The sequence below is a fragment of the Trichosurus vulpecula genome, chromosome 5 (genome assembly GCF_011100635.1).
Source record: "Trichosurus vulpecula isolate mTriVul1 chromosome 5, mTriVul1.pri, whole genome shotgun sequence".
Classification (NCBI taxonomy): Eukaryota; Metazoa; Chordata; class Mammalia; order Diprotodontia; family Phalangeridae; genus Trichosurus; species Trichosurus vulpecula.
Window position 1 is genome coordinate 117,163,221 of NC_050577.1, and position 18,820 is coordinate 117,182,040.

Here is an 18,820-nt window from a genome sequence, read left to right on the forward strand (position 1 = left end):
GAGGCTGGATTTGAATTTGTGTCTTCCTTACTCCAGGTGCACGGCTCTATCCACTGCACAATCTAACTGCCTCAAACACAGAGTAATTTGAGTATTGTGGATTATCTTTTGGATTTGTCCTGTTTCTCCAATTACAGAGGTGAAAAATTCTAGGAAACAAAAAAAAAAGCAACATTTTTTAGCACTCTTTACAGAGCAGAAAAATCACTTTATTAGTTTAAAGAAAATAAAAAGAATTATGTATAACTTCTTTGTCCACAAAATTATCAAGTCTGGCATGAGAGATCTGAAGGCTAAAAGAACCAAGACTAGAACCACCACCATCAGCACCACTCTGCCCCAGGAAAAAAAGAAAAAGAAAAAATTAGGGAGGAAAAGATTTGGGTTCCCTCTTTCTCACCCCACCCCACTCCCACCCAAGCAAACAATTGGGAGAGAGAAGAAATAAAAAACATAATTTTAAGGGAAAACTGGTTCTCTTTGTTTTGTTGCTGTTTTGTTTCCCCGAGTCTTTATGTCAATGTATATCAATGAATCCAATTAGACTAGACTACAAGCTCCTTAAAGGTCTTCAACTTCTCAACATTTCTGACACCTTCCCAGCCCCATGCCTTCCCTCTCTTCACACCTCTCTTTGCTGACCTAGGGAAATGATCACCAAATGTGTGGCAGAAAGATCCTGCAGTGAAAAGAAAGTACATTTAAGCTGTCTTTTAATATGACTGCCGCCACTGCTGCATCCCTCCAGTGGGAAGAGAAAGATTTTTCAGTTTAAGGAACAGACTCAGCCTCCCAATAAAAACATTACTGGATTCAACCACATCATGTCCAAGTTTTTATACAAGTCAGTAATGACCCATAACAATTCAGGAGTTCAAGGACAATCATGTCCCAGCTCCCAACCTCAAGTACTCTACTACTAGACTACGGTACTTCAAAGTAGAGCCGCAGGTTCAAGTACACCTGTTTAAGCCCATACCTTCTACTGCCAGTTCAATGGGGTACTATCCCCTCTTCTATAAGTCATATTTATAATCTTACCTCCAAAGAGAGGAACAAATCTTTACTGTATCACCAAATCAAACCAGGCATCTCCCATTTAAAATTCCTGCAATGCCACTTAGTCAGCTTCCCTGATTGCACACCTTTCAAGAATGAGAAAGCTAAAGAAAGCAGAAACAATGTACCAATTATCTCGTCCCCACTCCAGCTGAGGGCTACATTACTTTTCTGACTTCATCCTCAAACTGGAATTTGAGTACCAAATATTTTAAAGAACAGATAGAAATTTGGCAGGGAAAAATAGGAAAGGGAGAACATTCCAGGCATAGGGAGCAGCATGAAGAAAAGCATGAAGTGCAACACACATTCATGCTTCAGTTTGGTTGGAGCTGGAGGACAGTAATGTAACAATGAAAAGGATGGTGAAAGACTGTGGAAGGCTTCCCAGGTTAAAAAGTTTGAAACTGACTCAATACACATTAGGGAGAAAAATGAAGATTTTTAAAAAACTGAGCTATGCAACTAGATAAAGTCATTCAGGGATATAAAGGATAAACTGAAGGTCAAAAGACCCTTTAGGAACCTACTGCAAAAATCTAGGCAAATAAATGGAAAAGAAGAGCATGATAATACAGTGGTGGCAGTATGAGGAGATGGGCAGCCCCTGCCATCCAGGAGCTTTACAATCTATCTGGGATACAACTCATAAACAGGTAAGTACACAAAAGAGAATCTGAGGAAAGAGAAAACAAAAGGACTTACTACTAGGGAGCTCAGGAATGGTTTCCCATAGAAAACCTTGAAAGAAGCTAGAGATTCTAAATGGAAATTTGAAGCACAAACCTCTGAAAAGGTAGGGGCAGGAAACCTTGGCAGCAAGTTAGGTGAATTAACGGGTACATCAATTTGGTTGAAATGTAAAGCATATGATAAAATGCACCTGAAAAAGTGAGCTAGAATCATCTTCTTATATTTGTATTTTATCCTAGAGGCAATAGGGAGCCACTGAAGATTCTTGAGCAAGTGACTGGCAGACCAGTGCTTAACAAAGACTAATTAGGCAGCTACTAAAGGAAGGATTGGAGAGAGTCAAGATTGGTGGAGGGGAGACCAAATAAGATTCTAGTGTAAGAGTCCAGGGGTGGAGGCAACGAGAGCCAAACTATGGTAGTGGTCACATGTGCAGAGGGAAGGCTAATAGATGTTTCCCAAGATACCTGCCTCAAAAACTCACTACCTGTGTAACCACAGCCTTAACACTCAAACTCTCTTTGAGGGAAAATGCCTGAGGTGGGATCAACAAAAATCTTGGATCTAAGAGATATAAGAGAAAGAAAAGTCAAAGGTAACGTGCAAAGTCTTCAACATAAAAGACTAGACTAGCAGAAACAGCAAAGTCAGAAGAAAAAAGAGGTTTTTGGGGGCAGCTGTCAACACAAGGCAAAAACCTCATCTGACCATAGGTCATCTGGCACCATTCACTGAACTGGATCCTGTGACAGGCAAAAGATTCCCAGCCAAATCGTGGTCTGACCGGCAGAGCAAGAGCAATGGACTGGGAGTCAAAAGGACTGAGTGGTCCTAGTCGCAGTTTCATGATGCACTTTTAGTGACCACACTAGAGCTATAAAATTTCTAAATATTATCAAACTATGGGGTTTGGAGGACGGAGGAATTGGACAGCACAGTTCTAAAAAAAAATGTTACCTATGTATCCTGTATCACATAATTGTTTAAAGCTCCAAGTCAAATTAGGAACATAATAACAGCTCACAAATACACATTAGTTTGATCTTCACGACGTCCCTGAGAGATAAGGTAAAATATGGACATTATTCCCATTTTACAGATGAGAAAGTAGAGGCTCAGTGATTGCCCACAGCTCAAATCTCTTTAGACTTCACACTTGGCATTACACGATTAACCGGGGTTTGCTTAAAAAACAATGCTGTCTGGCACACTGAAGACTCATGGGAAAACTCTAAGGGGAAAAACAAGTCTTAAAACAAAAACTTTTTCGAGATGTTGGTAGGGGGGGTTACTGGGAGAGGGGAAAAGACTTTCTTGTATTTTTTCTTTTTCTTTCTGAGCCTTCACACGTCCAAAACTAATTCAGTTTCTTCACCCGTATCTGGGCAATGGTCTCTCCAGGAACCTTATGGAGAAGAGTACATGAGCACGCTCCGGCCTCGATGGGGCTGCTCTGGGCAATGGGTCAGAGGCGAGGCCCCCTTTTTTCTATCGGCCCAGAGCGATGCTGAGCCATCGATTGCCCGGCTTTACCTTGACCCGTCTACAACCGCACCGCCGAGTCGGGAGCCCGACGGCCCGCAGCCCCCAATCCTGGCTCCTCCCCCTCCCAGGATCTGGGAGAACTTGAACTCGCTCCTCTCTTCTGCTCCCAAGTTTCCCCCCTCCCGGCACCCCACCTTCACAGACACTCCCCAAGCTTCTCTCTCCCGGAACTACGCGCCCCCCACCCCGGGGGGTTCCCCGAGACTCCCCGACCCCGCCGAGCCCTCTTCTTCCGCCCGCCCCAGCTCCGGCGCCTCCCGGGCCATACGCCGAGCCCCCCGCCAACCTTACCCGAGATCAGCCAGGGCGCGGCGGCGGCGGCCCTAACGCCTCCGCCCCGGCCCGAGCGGACGAGGAGGGCCGGAGCCGGAAGGCGAGGCCGGGCTCGGCTGGGCCGGGGGTCAGAGAAGGCCGCGCCTCCCTCCCCGCCTCCACCCCCCCGTCACCCCCCCCCCCGCCGCCAGCGGCCGCGGCAGGAGCAGCAGGCCCGGGCCTCCCTCCGCCGCCCGCCCCCCGCCCGTCCCGCCGCCCCCGGGATCGGGGCGCAGCCCCCCAGGCCGTCCCCGCACTCACTCGGGGAGGTAGGTGGAGGAGAAAGAGCTCCACTTGTGCAGCGCGTAAGGCAGCAGCCGGCTCTCGGGCGTCGCAGCGCCAGCCCCGCCAGCCGCCATCTTGTCAGCTCCCGACCTGCCGCCGCGGCCGCCGCCGACGCTGGCAACGCCGAGGGGACGGGAGGGCAGGGGCGGGGCCTGCTCTTAAAGGGGCCGCCTCCCCATCCAGCGCGGCTGGCGCGCACCCGCGGCTAGGTGCCTACCTGCGCTCCGCATCCTCACGCCTCCCGACGCTCTCCCGAGCATCCTGGCCCAAGCGCACCTGGAGCCACTGAGCCCGAGGGAGGAAAGGGGAAGGGAGGGGGAGAGAGGGGAAGGAAGGGGAGGGGGGAGCGGACACTGGCCATCCTCTCCGCTACCCGAGGGTATCTCGAACCGAGATTCCTGTGTTTCATTAAGTTGATACCTGGGGAAAAGAGCCATTGGGGACGGGGAGAGGAGGGGACTGATGGAAGGGAGAGAGCACTGCACAGGAATGAGCAAAGAGACTAATGCCTGAGATATTATAAAAGAGGAAAAAATGGGGGCATGCCCACATTAGTGTCACCTGTTTATTTTTTCTCCTCTCCTTCCCTTGCCCCCTCCTCAAATTTCTGCCCATGTGGCTAAAATTGAAAAAACAGAACAGGAAGGGGGCACGGACGGGAGGAGTCCAGGATGAGAAGGGCTGGACCACCTGTACTTTTTGAGGTCGGGGTGGGGTCCCACCGCGAGGAGATCTGGGTCGGGTGGAATAGGGGAGCGCCGGTCTGTTCATCCAAGGATCCTATTTCTGTAACACCGTGCGAGCACGTGGTGGGCATTTGAATGAACACTGGTTGAACTGAATTAATACCGTACAATTGTTCTGCTTTTTAGTAACTTCACAGGATGGCCAGGAAAACCCTTACGGAGTTACGATACCACTTGTCCCCTTTAGATTACACCCCGCAGAAGTGGCTGGCTACCTCAGAATTATAGAAATAGAATTTCAGATAGAACTTTAGCCCAAAAGACATCATCCCTGCCCTTACCCGACGCCCCCCGCCCCACCCCCAATCACTCAGCTTAGAAAACCAGGCTTCACAAAGGCCAGGGCCGTAGACTACCCGTGCAACTCTTATTGGAGCATATGTCTTTTTTCTGCTCATCTAAAGAATACTCCTTAGGCTATAAAGATTTGTTGGCCAGATGTTCATTTCCATTGGAGTTGCTAAAACACTTGCCACTTCCCTGGCAACCAGCCTGTAATCCCTGCTGCCAGAGGCTGGGAAATCGAGGTAGCCTGAGTTTTGTAGTTCTGTGCTGCATGTAGGAAGGCTAAAGTCAGGGGGGTGTCCAAAACAAATCTGACATTAATATGGTGAACCAGCTGCTCTAAGCAGAAGCCAACTAGCCACCCAGGTCAGAAAAACCTAGGAGCTGAAGCTTTCTTACTGATCAGTAGAGGGGATTTGGGGTCAGGAATGACCTCTGCACTTCCAGCCTTGGCAAGATAAAGAGAACTAGTCTCAAAACAAAAACTTGTCTTTCTTTGATTGTCCAGCTTGTCTTTGCCTCCAAAAAGCTGTCACTGTTATCATTTGGACTTTTCAGAGGAGGAAAGAGAGGCATAGATAATTATTTACCCATGGTTTCCTAATGAACGACTTAGTGTCACTGTATTTTTTTTTCATAGAATCATGTGATTGTGGAGCTGGAAGGGGCCCTTGCACAATATGGCAGATGGAGTCAGAGGCCTTGGATTCAAATCCCATCTCTTCCTCTTACTATATGTGTGATCTTGGACAAGTCACTTAACTTCTGGATACCAGTTTTCTATTCTGTACATGAGAAGAATGGACTAGATGATCTCTAAAGTTCCTTCCAGCTATAAACCTATGTTCCAAAAGATCAAAAACCTTATTTTATAGATAGGGAAATGCTATGAGAGTGATGATTCCTTAGGGTAGAAAAGATTTCAGCCTAGTGGGGTTAAGCAACTTACCTAAAATCCTGCAACTGCCCTGGAGGAGAGGCAGTATAGAATAAGGGTCTCCTGATACCCACTCCAATATTGTTTTTAGTACCCCATGTTTGATTGCTTCTATAACCATCTTATACTACCCACATTTCTTCAGATCTTATCCCCATCTCCCCATTTCCTGGAGCAAAAAACTGAAAGCATTAAGAAACCTCCACTACCTCCACTAAGATAGTTCCATGCTTCAAGAAATGGTTAGGAAAAGCACAAATATATTTAACATTTAAATATGTACACAATTCATTTGTGTATTGTGACATAATATGCAATCTACTCCAGGGAGTTTTTCAGTTAAAATGTTATTAATTACACATTGAAACAGTGAGTCGATATCTACACTGGAATAATTAACTAGGCAATTGTCTTCCATCTCAGCCCAGAGATCCTGAAAGAACAGTTGAAGGAGAACAGTAGAAGATAACACAGAAAAGTTAAGTACCACATATGGAGGGTAAATAGTGGGTAACCTGGGGTGACTCTTCAATCAGAGATGACTGAGTAGTTTATTTTTCATATAGAACTTCAACCTACAAAAAGTCAGAAAAAATGTGTGCCCCATGAAATTACATAAGAGAATTAAAACACATAAAGCTGCTATCAGCCAGCTCCAGTGCAAGTGCTCTTTGTGTCTCGGGGTCCATCTGTGGAGGCCCTCCCAGTCCCTGAAAAGTGGCAACTCAATCTGCAATACCCTCTCCCCTCCCCCACACACATATACACACCCCATCACAAGAGGCAGAAGAAACTAATTCTGCCAAGCCACTTGAAAGAATGTGAGTCCACAGAGGGAAGGAAGATTTTGAACTATTTTCTTAAATGAATTAAGAAAGTTTACTTTGGGCAAGGAGCAAATCCCCCACATTCCCCAAACAGAAGAGGATGAGGACATTCTGTGCCATAGCAATAGAAGGGCAAAGGGACAAGAATGAGGAGGGAAGCCAGAGACTAGTTACTAAAAATACAATTTTTTTTAAAAAAGCTTGAAAGAAAGAAAAAGGCTGGGTTCAGGCCTAGTTACTAAGCAGATAAACCAACAGTAAAAGAAAGAAAAATGCATATAAACAACAAGAAAAATTGAACTATTATCTATTCTATGAAGGGGAATGAATGAAAACTCCTCCAATGGAAAAAAATATTCTGCAAATTCCCAGACATCCTGGAACAACAGAAATGAATTCCAAAGTACTTGATAAGAGTAATAAAACTTTAAAAAGAAAAGATACTAGTCAGTCAAGAAGCATTTGTTAAGTGCCTACTATGTGCCGGTCACTGTACTAAGCACTGGGGATGCAAAGAAATGTGAAAGACAGTCCCTAATCTTAAGGAGATCACAGTCTTGTGTAAGCAACTAAACACAAAAAAAGATGTATAAATGATAAATTGGAGGTAATCACCAGAAGGAAGACACTAGTATTAAGGGGGATCAGGACAGGCTTTTGTAGAAGGTGAGATTTTAGCTGGAACTTGAAGGAAGCCAGGAAGCAGCAATAAGAAGAGAGAGAATAGAGGGCAGAGCCAAGATGGCAGCTGGAAAGCAGGGACTAGCATGAGCTCCCCGCAAAGTCCCTCCAAAAACCTATAAAAAATTGCTCTGAACCAATTCTAGAACTGCAGAACCCACAAAATAGCAGAGGGAAGCAGGGCACCAGCCCAGGACAGCCTGGATGGTTGCTGGGTGAGGTCTATCGCACAAGGAGCTGGGAGGGGAGCGGAGCAGAGTAGAGCCCAGCATGGGCTGTGCGGACCAACCAGACCAGGATCCAGGCAGAGCGGGCCCTAGTGCCCTGAATCAGTGAGCTGTGGCAGTTACCAACTTCTCAACCCACAAACACCAAAGACAACAGAGAAGGTTAGTGGGAAAAGCTGCTGTGACAGAGTGAAAAGAGTTTGAATTTCGGCCACTGCCCCAGGGCCAGCGGAGGTGGAGCAGCTACAGAACTGCAGCTGCAGTTGCTCCCAGCCCCAGACCCACCTGGTGGGAGGAATTAAGTGGCAGATCAGAGCAGGAGTGAAGAGCCTGCTGAAGATCTAAGTCCAGTCCTGGTTGGGGGTTCTTGGGGAAGGAGGAACATTGTCACCAAATTCCAGAGCTCCCAGGTCAAGGAGAAAATACTGCAAGCAGCCAAAAAGAAACAATTTGAATATTGTGGAAAAACAATCAGGATAACACAGGATCTGGTAGCTTCTACATTAAGGGACCGAAGGGCTTGGAATACGATATTCCAGAGGATTTTCAATAAAATAGAGGACTTTCAAGCTTTCTCAGTGAAAAGACCAGAACTGGTTCTTTCCCTTCTCTCAAGATGGTAGACAAAAAGCCCCCAAAGGAACCAAAGGAAAAGAAGGTCAAAAAGGAAAAAAAAGAGAACAAAAAGGAAGTTGTGGGTGAAAAGGTGGAGAAAAAGCCTCGAAAGCATTGCAGTCAGAACCCAGTCCTGGCCCGAGGGATTGGTAGATACTCCAGGTCTGCAACGTATTCCTGGAGAGCCATGTACAAGTGAAAATATGCTGCACCAAAAACCCGGATTGAAAGGAAAAAGAAAGATAAGGTGCCTGCTACTATCTCAAAGCCAGTTGGTGGTGATAAGAATGGAGGAACCCATGTGGTAAAGATTCGCAAAATGCCTCGGTACTACCCTGCCGAGGATGTGCCTAGAAAGCTGCTAAGTCATGGCAAAAAGCCCTTCAGCCAGCATGTGAGGAGACTTCGAGCTAGCATCAAGCCAGGCACCATTCTGATCATGCTCACTGGCCGCCACAGGGGCAAGCAAGTGGTTTTCCTGAAGCAGCTAGCTAGTGGCTTGCTACTGGTGACTGGACCTCTGACCATCAACCATGTTCCTCTGAGAAGGACCCATCAGAAATTTGTCATTGCCATCTCTACCAGGGTTAACCTTTCAGGTGTAAAAATTCCGAATCATCTTACTGATGCTTACTTCAAGAAGAAGAGGCTCTGTAAATCTAGACACCAAGAAGGAGAGATTTTTGACACAGAAAAAGAGAAATACGAGATTACAGAGCAGCGCAAGGCTGATCAGAAAACAGTGGACTCTCAGATCCTGCCCCAAATCAAGAAAATTCCTCAGCTCCATGGCTACCTGTGTTCTGTATTCTCTCTCTCCAATGGAGTTTATCTGCACAAACTGGTGTTTTAAATGCCTTCCAGAGAACTCTTATTAAAATATTTGGAATAGCTAAAAAAAAAAAGAAAAGAAAAGAAAAGACCAGAGCTGAATAGAAAATTTCACTTTCAAACACAAGAATCAAGAGAAGCATGAAAAGGTAATCAAGAAAAAGAAATCGCAAGGGACTTACTAAAGTTTAACTGTTTTGTTTACATTCCTACATGGAAAGATGATGTGTATGATTCATGAGACCTCAGTATTAGGGTAGCTGAAGGGAATATGCATATATATATATGTATGTATGTATGTATATGTATATATGTGGGTATATGTGTATATATATGTATGTATATATATATATATATATATATATATATATAGAGAGAGAGAGAGAGAGAGAGAGAGAGAGAGAGAGGACACAGAGTGAGTTGAAGATGAAGGGATGATATCTAAAAGAAATAAAATCAAATTAAGGGATGAGAGAGGAATATATTGAGAGAGGGAGAAAGGGAGAGATAGAATGGGGTAAATTATCTTGCATAAAAGTGGCAAGAAAAAGCAGTTCTGTAGGAAGGGAAGAAAAGGCAGCAGGTGAGGAGGAATGAGTGAATCTTGCTCTCATCAGATTTGACCTGAGGAGGAAATACCATACACACTCAATTGGGTATCTTACCCCACAGGAAAGAAGGAGGAAGAAGATAAAAAGGGGGGGATGATAGAAGGGAGGGCAGATGGGGGAGGAGGTAATCAAAAACAAACACTTTCGAAAAGGGACAGGGTCAAGGGAGAAAATTGGATAAAGGGGGATAGGTTAGGAAGGAGCCAAATATAGTTAGTCTTTCACAACATGAGTAATGTGGAAGGGTTATACATAATGGTACGCATGTGGCCTATGTTGAATTGCTTGACTTCTTAGGGAGGGTGGGTGGGAAGGGAAGAGGGGAGAGAATTTGGAACTCAAAGTTTTAAAAACAGATGTTCAAAAACAACAAAAAAAGTTTATGCATGCAACTAGAAAATAAGATACACAGGCAATGGGGCATAGAAATTTATCTTGCCCTACAAGAAAGGAAGGGAAAAGGGGATGGGAGGGGAGTGGGGTGACAGAAGGGAGGGCTGACTGGGTAACAGGGCAACCAGAATATATGCCATCTTGGAGTGAGAGGGAGGCTAGAAATGGGGAGAAAATTTTTAATTCAAACTCTTGTGAAAATCAATGCTGAAAACTAAATATATTAAATAAATTTAAAAAAAAGAAGAGAGAGCATCCTAGGCAGGAAGGATATGAAGAATCCTATCTGAGACACAGCAAGACCAGTATCACTAAAAAGCAGAGTACATAGTGTGGAGTAAGGGATAAGAAGACTGAAATGGTAGGAGGGGTCCAAGTTATTTTAGGAGAGAAATTCAGTTGGAAATTAGAGATCTCAACAGAATTTCAGGAAAAAATGGCAGAATGGACAACTTTGAGCACATTATATAATTCAGTCAGCACCTAAGTTAGCAAGGGGTAAGGAGATCTGGACATAGAATCACCTGGTCTGAGAAGTTGTGAGTGATCATGATAAGGGCCAGAGATAGGATTAAGCCTCATACCTTGGGTTCCAAAGTGAATCAATCTCATCACTATATGTTTCCTTCTTTATTAATTGTCATCTCTAGAAGTAGGACACAGTAGAAGGCACCATCAAAAGCAAAACAAAAAAAGTTAAATTAATATATACATACATATATACAAGAATGGGTGGTAAGGCAGATAGAGTAAGTAAACTATAAAGAGGCAATTCTAGAAGTAGGGTAGAGGAAAATCAAATTTGGGACTCTGGAAATTCTATTTCTAATGAAGGAAATAGAATAAAGAAGTAACAGGTAAAGGTCTACATATAGTCAATGAATGGGAAAATAGAATGCATTATAAAGTATTGAAATGAGGAAGAGAGAAAAAAGCAAATGAAAATTTCTTGGAAAAGGGAGCAACAAAAGAATGTTACTTAATCCAAGAAGTTGAAAGGGGAAAGGAAAACTATGAACCACATACTTATCTGACTGAGGCGTGAAAGAAACATTTGAAAATGGTTTTTTGAAAGAGAAATTAACATATTAAGTAAATTCAAGTAATTTAGGATATCACATAAACAGGATTCAGGAGGAGGATCCTGTGGGAATAGACTAGAATTAAAGTAGTATCAGCAAAACTAATCAAAGGTACAAAGAGCTGACTTAAAAGGAAAGGAATCAATACAAGTCAATACAAAAGAAATAAATGAAAAACACAAACCTAACAATTATCACCTTAAATGCAAATGGATTTAACAATCCAATAAAAAAGATGATAACAGAATAAATAAGAAAACAAAATCCACCAATTTTTGGCATATAAAAAACAAATCTAAAAAAGGAAGATTATACAATTAAAGTGAGCTCAAACAGCATTTAATAATTTAACATGATTTCGAAAAAGCAGAGGTTGCAGTAATGCTCTTGTATGAAGCAAAAATAAAAATTCTCAATGTTAAGATAGATAAATAGGAAAACTATAATATGATTAAAAGTACCTTTCAAAATGAAATATTATCAAAACTGAGCACATGCATTAAGTGGCAGGACATCTAAATTCATAAAGGAAAGTTAACTGAATTACAAAAAAGTACAGATGGTAATAATAACCATAGGAGATTTTAATGTTCTCTTAGAGCTGAATAAATAAACACAGATAAAGGAAGAAGATATAAACTAAACAAAATGTTACAAATGTTAGATTTGGAAAACATGGATTCTTCTAAATGGAAATATTAAAGACTATGCATATTATTCAGTACATAATGATACGTTTACAAAAATAGACCATGTGATAGAGCACAGAGAAAGTAAACAAATGTAAAAAGGTCAAAGTATTAAGTAAGCATCTATATGCCAAAATACAATAAAAATAATAATTCACAAAGGGAATAGAAGCAAAAAATAAGACCACAATAGTAATTTAATAATGACACCATGTTTAATGAGTGGATCAGAGAATATACCAAAGAAGAAATTAGCACTTATGTTAAAAGGAACAATAATGATCAGCCCTTTTAACAAATTTTGGGGGATATAACTAAAACATTACTCAGAGGAAAAAATTCCACTATGAAAACATACATTTAAAAATTTAAATAAGAGAATTAACGAGCTGGACTAGCAATTTTTAAAACTAGGGAAACATCAAATTAACAAGGCTGGTAAAATTTCAGAGGAGGAAATCTTGAAAATTAGAAATAAAATAAAAAACACCATAGAAATTATAAAATTAGATTCTAGTTCTTCAAAAAGAGTAACATAGTTGATAAACCTTTGGTTAATCAGATAAAAGAGAGGAAAGAAAATCAAATTACTAAAATAAAAAATTAAGGTGAATTTACAGCAAATGGAAGAAATAAAAATTATCATAACTATCATTACTATCCATAATTATATGCTGGCAAATTGAAAATTGAAAAGTGAATGATTATCTGTAAAACAAAATATGCATTACTTCAAAACAAAATGAAATAGAGCTTATTCTTTAATATTTAATCCATATCCCATCATTGTCTCAATGAGAAAAGTATGAGATACTTCATCAAAAGCTTCAATAAAAGCTAGATAAAGTATATCTCCACAACATTTCTCTCATCTACTAGTTTAGTAGTCATGTAAAAAATGGAAATTAGTTTAGTCAAGCATGACCTATTGTTGATAAAGCCATGTTGGCTCTTTGTAATAATATCTTCCCTTTTCAGAAATTTGCCAACACTGATCCACCTTTCTATTAGAAAAAAAAAACATTCCCAAAGAGTGAGTAAATGCATTGAGACAATTAATAGTTTCAGTTAAGTAGCAAGATAATGATTTTTTTAAAAATCCCACAAAAATCATCAGCATTTCTATATACCAAAAACAAAACCCAAGAGAAAATAATAGAAAGAGAATTCTCATTTAAAATAACTACAAAATTCATAAAATTTCTGTGAATTAATCTACAAAGACATATGCAAGACTCCCATAAATATAATTACAAAGCAGTCTTGACAGAGAACAAGCAAGACAAATAACTGAAGGGGATATTCATTACTCATAGTTGGTCTGCAGCTATATAATAAAAATGATGTTACCTAAATTGATTTACATACTTAATGCCTTGTCAGCTACCAAAGTGTTCCTTCATAGAGCTAGATAAAATAAATAACAAAATTCATTTGAAGGAATAAGAGGTCCAGAATATCCAGGGAAATAATGATAAAAAAATAGGAATGAAGCATTTTCAGAGCTCAAACTGTATTAAAAATCAATAATCATCAAAATGATGGTGTTTGATATCGGTTAAAAAATAGAAAGGTGGATCAATGGAATAAACTAGATGAGCAAGAATCAAACAATATCCATCTTGGCCCGAGTTTTCCTTCAGTGATTCACCTTGGTCATCTTTCTTCCATGTCTTCCTACCCCAGAGATAAACTACTCAGCTTTGGAATTCTCGCCCTGGTACCTTGTTGTCTTGACTGATAATAGTCCACTATACCTAGCTGGCCCCTGACCATGTTTCACTCCACCAATCTTCCTGCCACGGGGATGGAAGTTCCATTACCATCCCCCAACTTCTCTTTTGCTCTGGAAATAAACATCAAAAGCAGCATTTATTTAGTGCTATAAGATTTACAAAGCAGTTTACAAATATTATCTTATTAAGTCCTCACAACAACCCTGGGATATAGGTGCTATTATTATCCCCACTTCGCAGATAAGGAAACTAAGGCATCTTCAGGTTAAGTAACTTCACCAGGGGCACACAGCTACATCTGAGGCAGGATTTGAACTCAGGTCTTTCTAATTCCAACTCTATCACGGTCCCCTGAGCCACCTTGCTGTGTCTAAATTAACATTACCATTTCTTCTAGAAAAGACATAACGATTGCCTGCCTTATAACCTCACTTACCATCTTTGTGACTTCCTACAACAGAATACCCTCTGTAACCACTACTTCTCTATATTTGATATCTCCTTCATTAGAATATAAGAATTTTGTGAAGAGCAATTGTCCTTCCTTTCTCTTTGCATGCTTAGTGGACGATCAATAGAGCACTGGGTCTGGCATCAGAGAGACCTGAGTTCAAATCTAGCATCGGACAACTTAGTAGCTCTGTGACCCTGGGCAAGTCACTTAACTTCTGTCTGATTCAGTTCCCTTGACCGTCAAATGGAGACCATAATAGCATCTACTTCCCAGGGTTGTTGTGAGGATCAAATGAGATGGTATTTGTAAAGCATTTAGCACAGAGCCTGGCACATAATAAGTGCTTAATAAATGCTTGTTTTCTTCTTTCCTTCCTTCCTCTCATCAGTCTGTAAAAGGACTAAACAAATCGTGGTACCCAAATGTAAGATAAATTATTGTTCTGTAAGAAATAACAAATGTGACAATTCCAAAAAAACAAAACAAAACATGGTATGGTGGAGAGCACACTGGCTCTGGAGTCAGAGGACCTGAGTTCAAATGAGGCAATATGAATGAAGTGCTTTGTAAACCTTAAAACATTCCTTAAATGTTAGCTATTATTTTTTTTCATCTCAACTCTGAAGCTTACTGCCTTTGTGACCTTAGACAAGTCATTTAACCTGTTTCCTCATTTGTAAAGAGAAGGGGTTGGACCTGGTATAAGGTTCCCTCCAGCTCTTGTTCTATGATCCTATGACATATAAAATAATTCAGAGTAAAGTAAGCAACACCAGAAAAATAATATGCACAAGGACTACCACAGTGTAAACAGAAAGCAGAGTAAAACAAATAATATTTACCTAAAAGAGAGGAAATGTCTGGTATATTGGCCAGGGGAAGTAAGGCTCAGTACAATTAGCTTCCTTCACAAAACAAAAGCGGGTAATTGCACTAAAGTCAGGAGTGTGCTGCAGCTAGCTCATACCAGTTTGGAAGAGCTGATTGTTAAATGTTCAGCATGAGCATTTACAGTTTGGAGTAAACTGGCAAATGCTACAAATGAGAAATTGATTTATTGTTTTGTAGATTGTTTAGACTTAAGAAAACGTTAATGAAGATTAAACTTATAAACATGTTGAGCATACTTTTTTTTGAGAGTCCACTGTTAAACATTTAAGTAGCATACCACTAAGACTGACATTTTCTTAAAGTCATAGAATCATGGGGTTGGATGGAACCTTAGAAATCATCTAGTTGAACTCTCTGATTCTAACAATAAGGAAACTGATACCCATAGAGAAGAAATGTTTTACCCAAAGTCATATACCTAATAATTAACAGAACCAGAGATTAATATCTTATAGAATGATAGGCTTCAGAGTCAGAAGAGGCCTTAACGATTATCTAATCTACCCCCATCCCACTTTTTGCATATAAGGAAAATAAGGCCTAAAGATGTTAAGTTCCTCCCCAAGGTCACATTGGTAATAGAAGCTCTCTTATCTTTCAAAGTAGAAACATCCCCAGAACAGATTTTGGCAATGTACCCGTAGAACTGATAAGCATGCTCTGCTAATTTTCTGCAAGGTCAGAATACTACAGTTTCTAAGTCTTTTGACATAGTATTACTCACATGCCTGGGGAATGATTGCTGAGTTATTGTCAGTGATATTTGAAAGCTACTGCAGAACAGAAGAGGTGCCATAAGATTGGAGGAATGTGAATGTCCTAGTTTTCAGGATAGGGAAGACAGTAGAATCTGCAAAGTATAGGACGGTGAGGCTGACTGATTCCTGGCAAAATTCCAGAATATGCTGTAAACATATAGAAAGGGAAGGAGTGATGACAAATGGTCCTTGAAGTATTGATGACAGTATTAAAGAAAAGCCAGGTTATCACCAATTATTAGACCTTGGGTTTCCTTACTCACAGTGCAGAGTTCTTCCTATCTCCAGGTTCTTCCTTACTTCTTAACCACCAGAGTTACCCTGGCTAGGCAAGAAAATACACTGAGAATTCTGTGCATCTGAACCATGTTGGGAGCGAATATGATCTTATGATTCTATGTGTTAGCTTTATAAATGACCTGGGACAACATCTCCAGTTATCAGTTTCCTTTCTTTTAAAAAAGGAGGGTTAGATACAATTACCTCTAAAGTCCCTTCTATCTATAAATTCTATATGAGGACACAGGAGATGAAATTACTTATCTAAGGTCATGTGGCTAGAGGACTAGAATCCAGATCTTTTAATCATCAGTCCACATAAAATTGCTGGAAAAAGAAATCGAGATATTTTGTCTGTTATTAAGATGAAGTCCAAGGGGCAGATGCAAGAAAAAAAAATGCTATGTAAGAAAAGAACCCATATTAGGTTAGAAAGGGATCTTAGTTCTGTTTGAGCCCTGTAGGATCTGAGAGTAGATCAAGGTCCTGGAGCTGGTCTGTCTTCTCCCAGGAGGTGGCAGCAGCAGCAATCTCAGACCACCAAAGAGGTCAGAAGGTTCTGCCATTTGAGCAATTTACTGTTTTTGGTTTTATTTTCTTTGGGGTTGTCGTTTGATAGTTTAAAAAAAAAGATTTGTATGTGAATTGGTCAATGTCTATTATGTACAGTTTGGTTTTTTTTTAAAGCATGTTAAATTTAATATGTTATCACTAGCAGTGCCCCATTTGTCTGTATTCCTTTCCAAACCTCTTTCTGCTCTCTTCTGGATGTTTCTTATATGTTTCATTGAAGGTCTTTTCTTTCTTTTCTGCTTTTTTGTATCACTATTACTCTCCCCTACTCCCTACCACAACTCTCCCTCACAAAAATAAAAGCCTTCCTTTGCAATAGATAAGCATAGTCAAACAAAACAAATTCACAGATCGCTTATGTTTAGAAATACAGATCTCATTCTGCACTTATAGTTCACCACCTCTCTGCCAAGAGGTGGGAAGCATGCTTTATCACCAGCCTTCTGGAATAACGACAGTCACAATATTGATTGATCAGAGTTCTGAAGTTTTTCCAAGTTGTTTCCTTTTACAATGTTGTAGTGATACAAATTGTTTCCCTGGTTCTGTTCATTTTACTCTATATCAGTTCACACAGGACTTCCCAGGTTTCTCTAAATTCATTCCAATTATTATTATAACATTCCATTATGTACTATAATTTGGTGAGCCATTCTCCAGTTGATGTACACCCATTTTGTTTCCTGTTGTTTGTTAAAACAAAAAGTGCTATCAATAATTTTGGTATATGTGTACAAAAAAAGGATACATATGTACCTTTTCCTATCTTTGATCTTTTGGGATATACGCCCAATATTAGTATTGCTGGGTCAAAGGATATGCACATTTTAGGGATTTTACAGGTATAGTTTCAAAATGCTTTCTAGGATGGTTGGACCAATTCTAAGCTCTATCAACAGTGCAATGGTTTGCCTTTCCTCATACAAACCTTCCAACTACTGTAATTTTGCTTTTTTGTCTTCTTTGTCAATCAGATGGGTACGAAGTAGAACTTTAGCATTGTTTTAATTTTCATTTTTTATCAGTGATTTTGAAACATTTTTTCATAATGTTGATAGCTTGCATATCTTGTTTTGAGAACTTCCTATTCTTATTCTTTAACTACTTTTTGGAAAATGGCTCTTGTTCTTATAAATTCATACCAATTTCCTATATATCTTAGGCATCAGACCTTTATCAGAGAAATTTACTACTGAGTTTTCCCCCCAGTTAACTATTTCCTTTTTATTTTGAACTATAGATTTTTTTTGTTCAAAAACATTTCAATTTTATGTAATAAAAATTGCACATTTTTGATGACCATATGACTCCCTCTGTCCCTTGTTTGGTCAAAAATTCTCCTTATCCATAATTCTGAAAGGTATCTACTTTCTTCTCCAATTTGTTTATGGCATAAGCTTTTATATCTAAGTCATTTATCAACTTGGAGCTTATTGTGGTATATGGTGTAAGATGTCAGTCTAAGCCTAATTTCCCCCAGACAGTTTTCCAATTTCCCCAGTTTTTGTTACTCTTTGATTTATTGAACACTATGCTACTGTGATTTTGGGTCTTGTGTATTTAATCTGTTCAACTGATCTGCTTTTCTATTTTTTAGCCAGTGCTAAATTGTTTTAATAATTATTGCTTCATAGTATAATTTGAGAACTAATAATACTAGGTACTTTTCCTTCCCACTTTCTTCTATTATTTCGCTTGAGATTCTTGATCTTTTGTTCTCTAGATGAATTTTGTTTTCATTTATATAGTTCTATAAATTAATCATATAGTAGTTTGGTATGGCATTGAATCTATAGATTAATTTAGATAGCATTGTAATTTTTATTACATTAATATAGCCCAAATATAAGCAATTACTTCTTCTCCAATTCTGTCAAAAGGATTTTCCCATTCAAATAAATATTGTGTGTCTTGATAAGTAGACTCCTAGATATTTTATACCTGATACAACTATTTTAAATGAAATTTCTTTTTATATTTCTTTTTACTGGATTTTGTTCTGAGTATTCAAAAAGGCAGATCTATTTGGGCTTATTATATGTTCTGTTGCTTTACTGAAGTTATTATACCAATTACATTTTAGTTAAATCTCTAGACTTTTCAAAATAAGGGAAGGGGAAGGGAATGAGCATTTATTATGTACCTGTCATGTGCCAGGCACTGCGTGGAACACTCTATAAATATTATCTCATTTGATCCTCACAATAGCCCTGTGATGTAGATGTTTTTGCAGTTGAGGAAACTGAGGCAGAGAGAGAGATTAGGTGACTTGCTCTGGGTCACACTGCAAGTGTCTGAAGCTGGATTTGAA

General features: G+C 40.0%; 1 protein-coding gene and 1 pseudogene across 3 annotated transcripts in view; one reads left to right on the top strand and one right to left on the bottom strand.

Annotated features, from left to right (window-relative positions):
* Positions 1 to 15,661, bottom strand: part of MKLN1 (muskelin 1) — a 254,913-nt gene extending 239,252 nt beyond the window's left edge. Inside the window, exon 1 of one of the 3 annotated variants that reach the window (XM_036759608.1) lies at positions 15,624 to 15,661. In XM_036759608.1, coding sequence (XP_036615503.1) covers positions 15,624 to 15,625 — 2 coding nt within the window. In that variant the 5' untranslated portion in view covers positions 15,626 to 15,661. Of the gene's footprint in view, positions 1 to 3,870; positions 3,996 to 15,623 lie in introns of those variants that run through there. The other 2 variants (XM_036759607.1, XM_036759609.1) reach the window with 2 other exon arrangements.
* LOC118850309 lies at positions 8,214 to 9,098 on the top strand (annotated as a pseudogene).
* Positions 15,662 to 18,820: the final 3,159 nt, after the last annotated feature.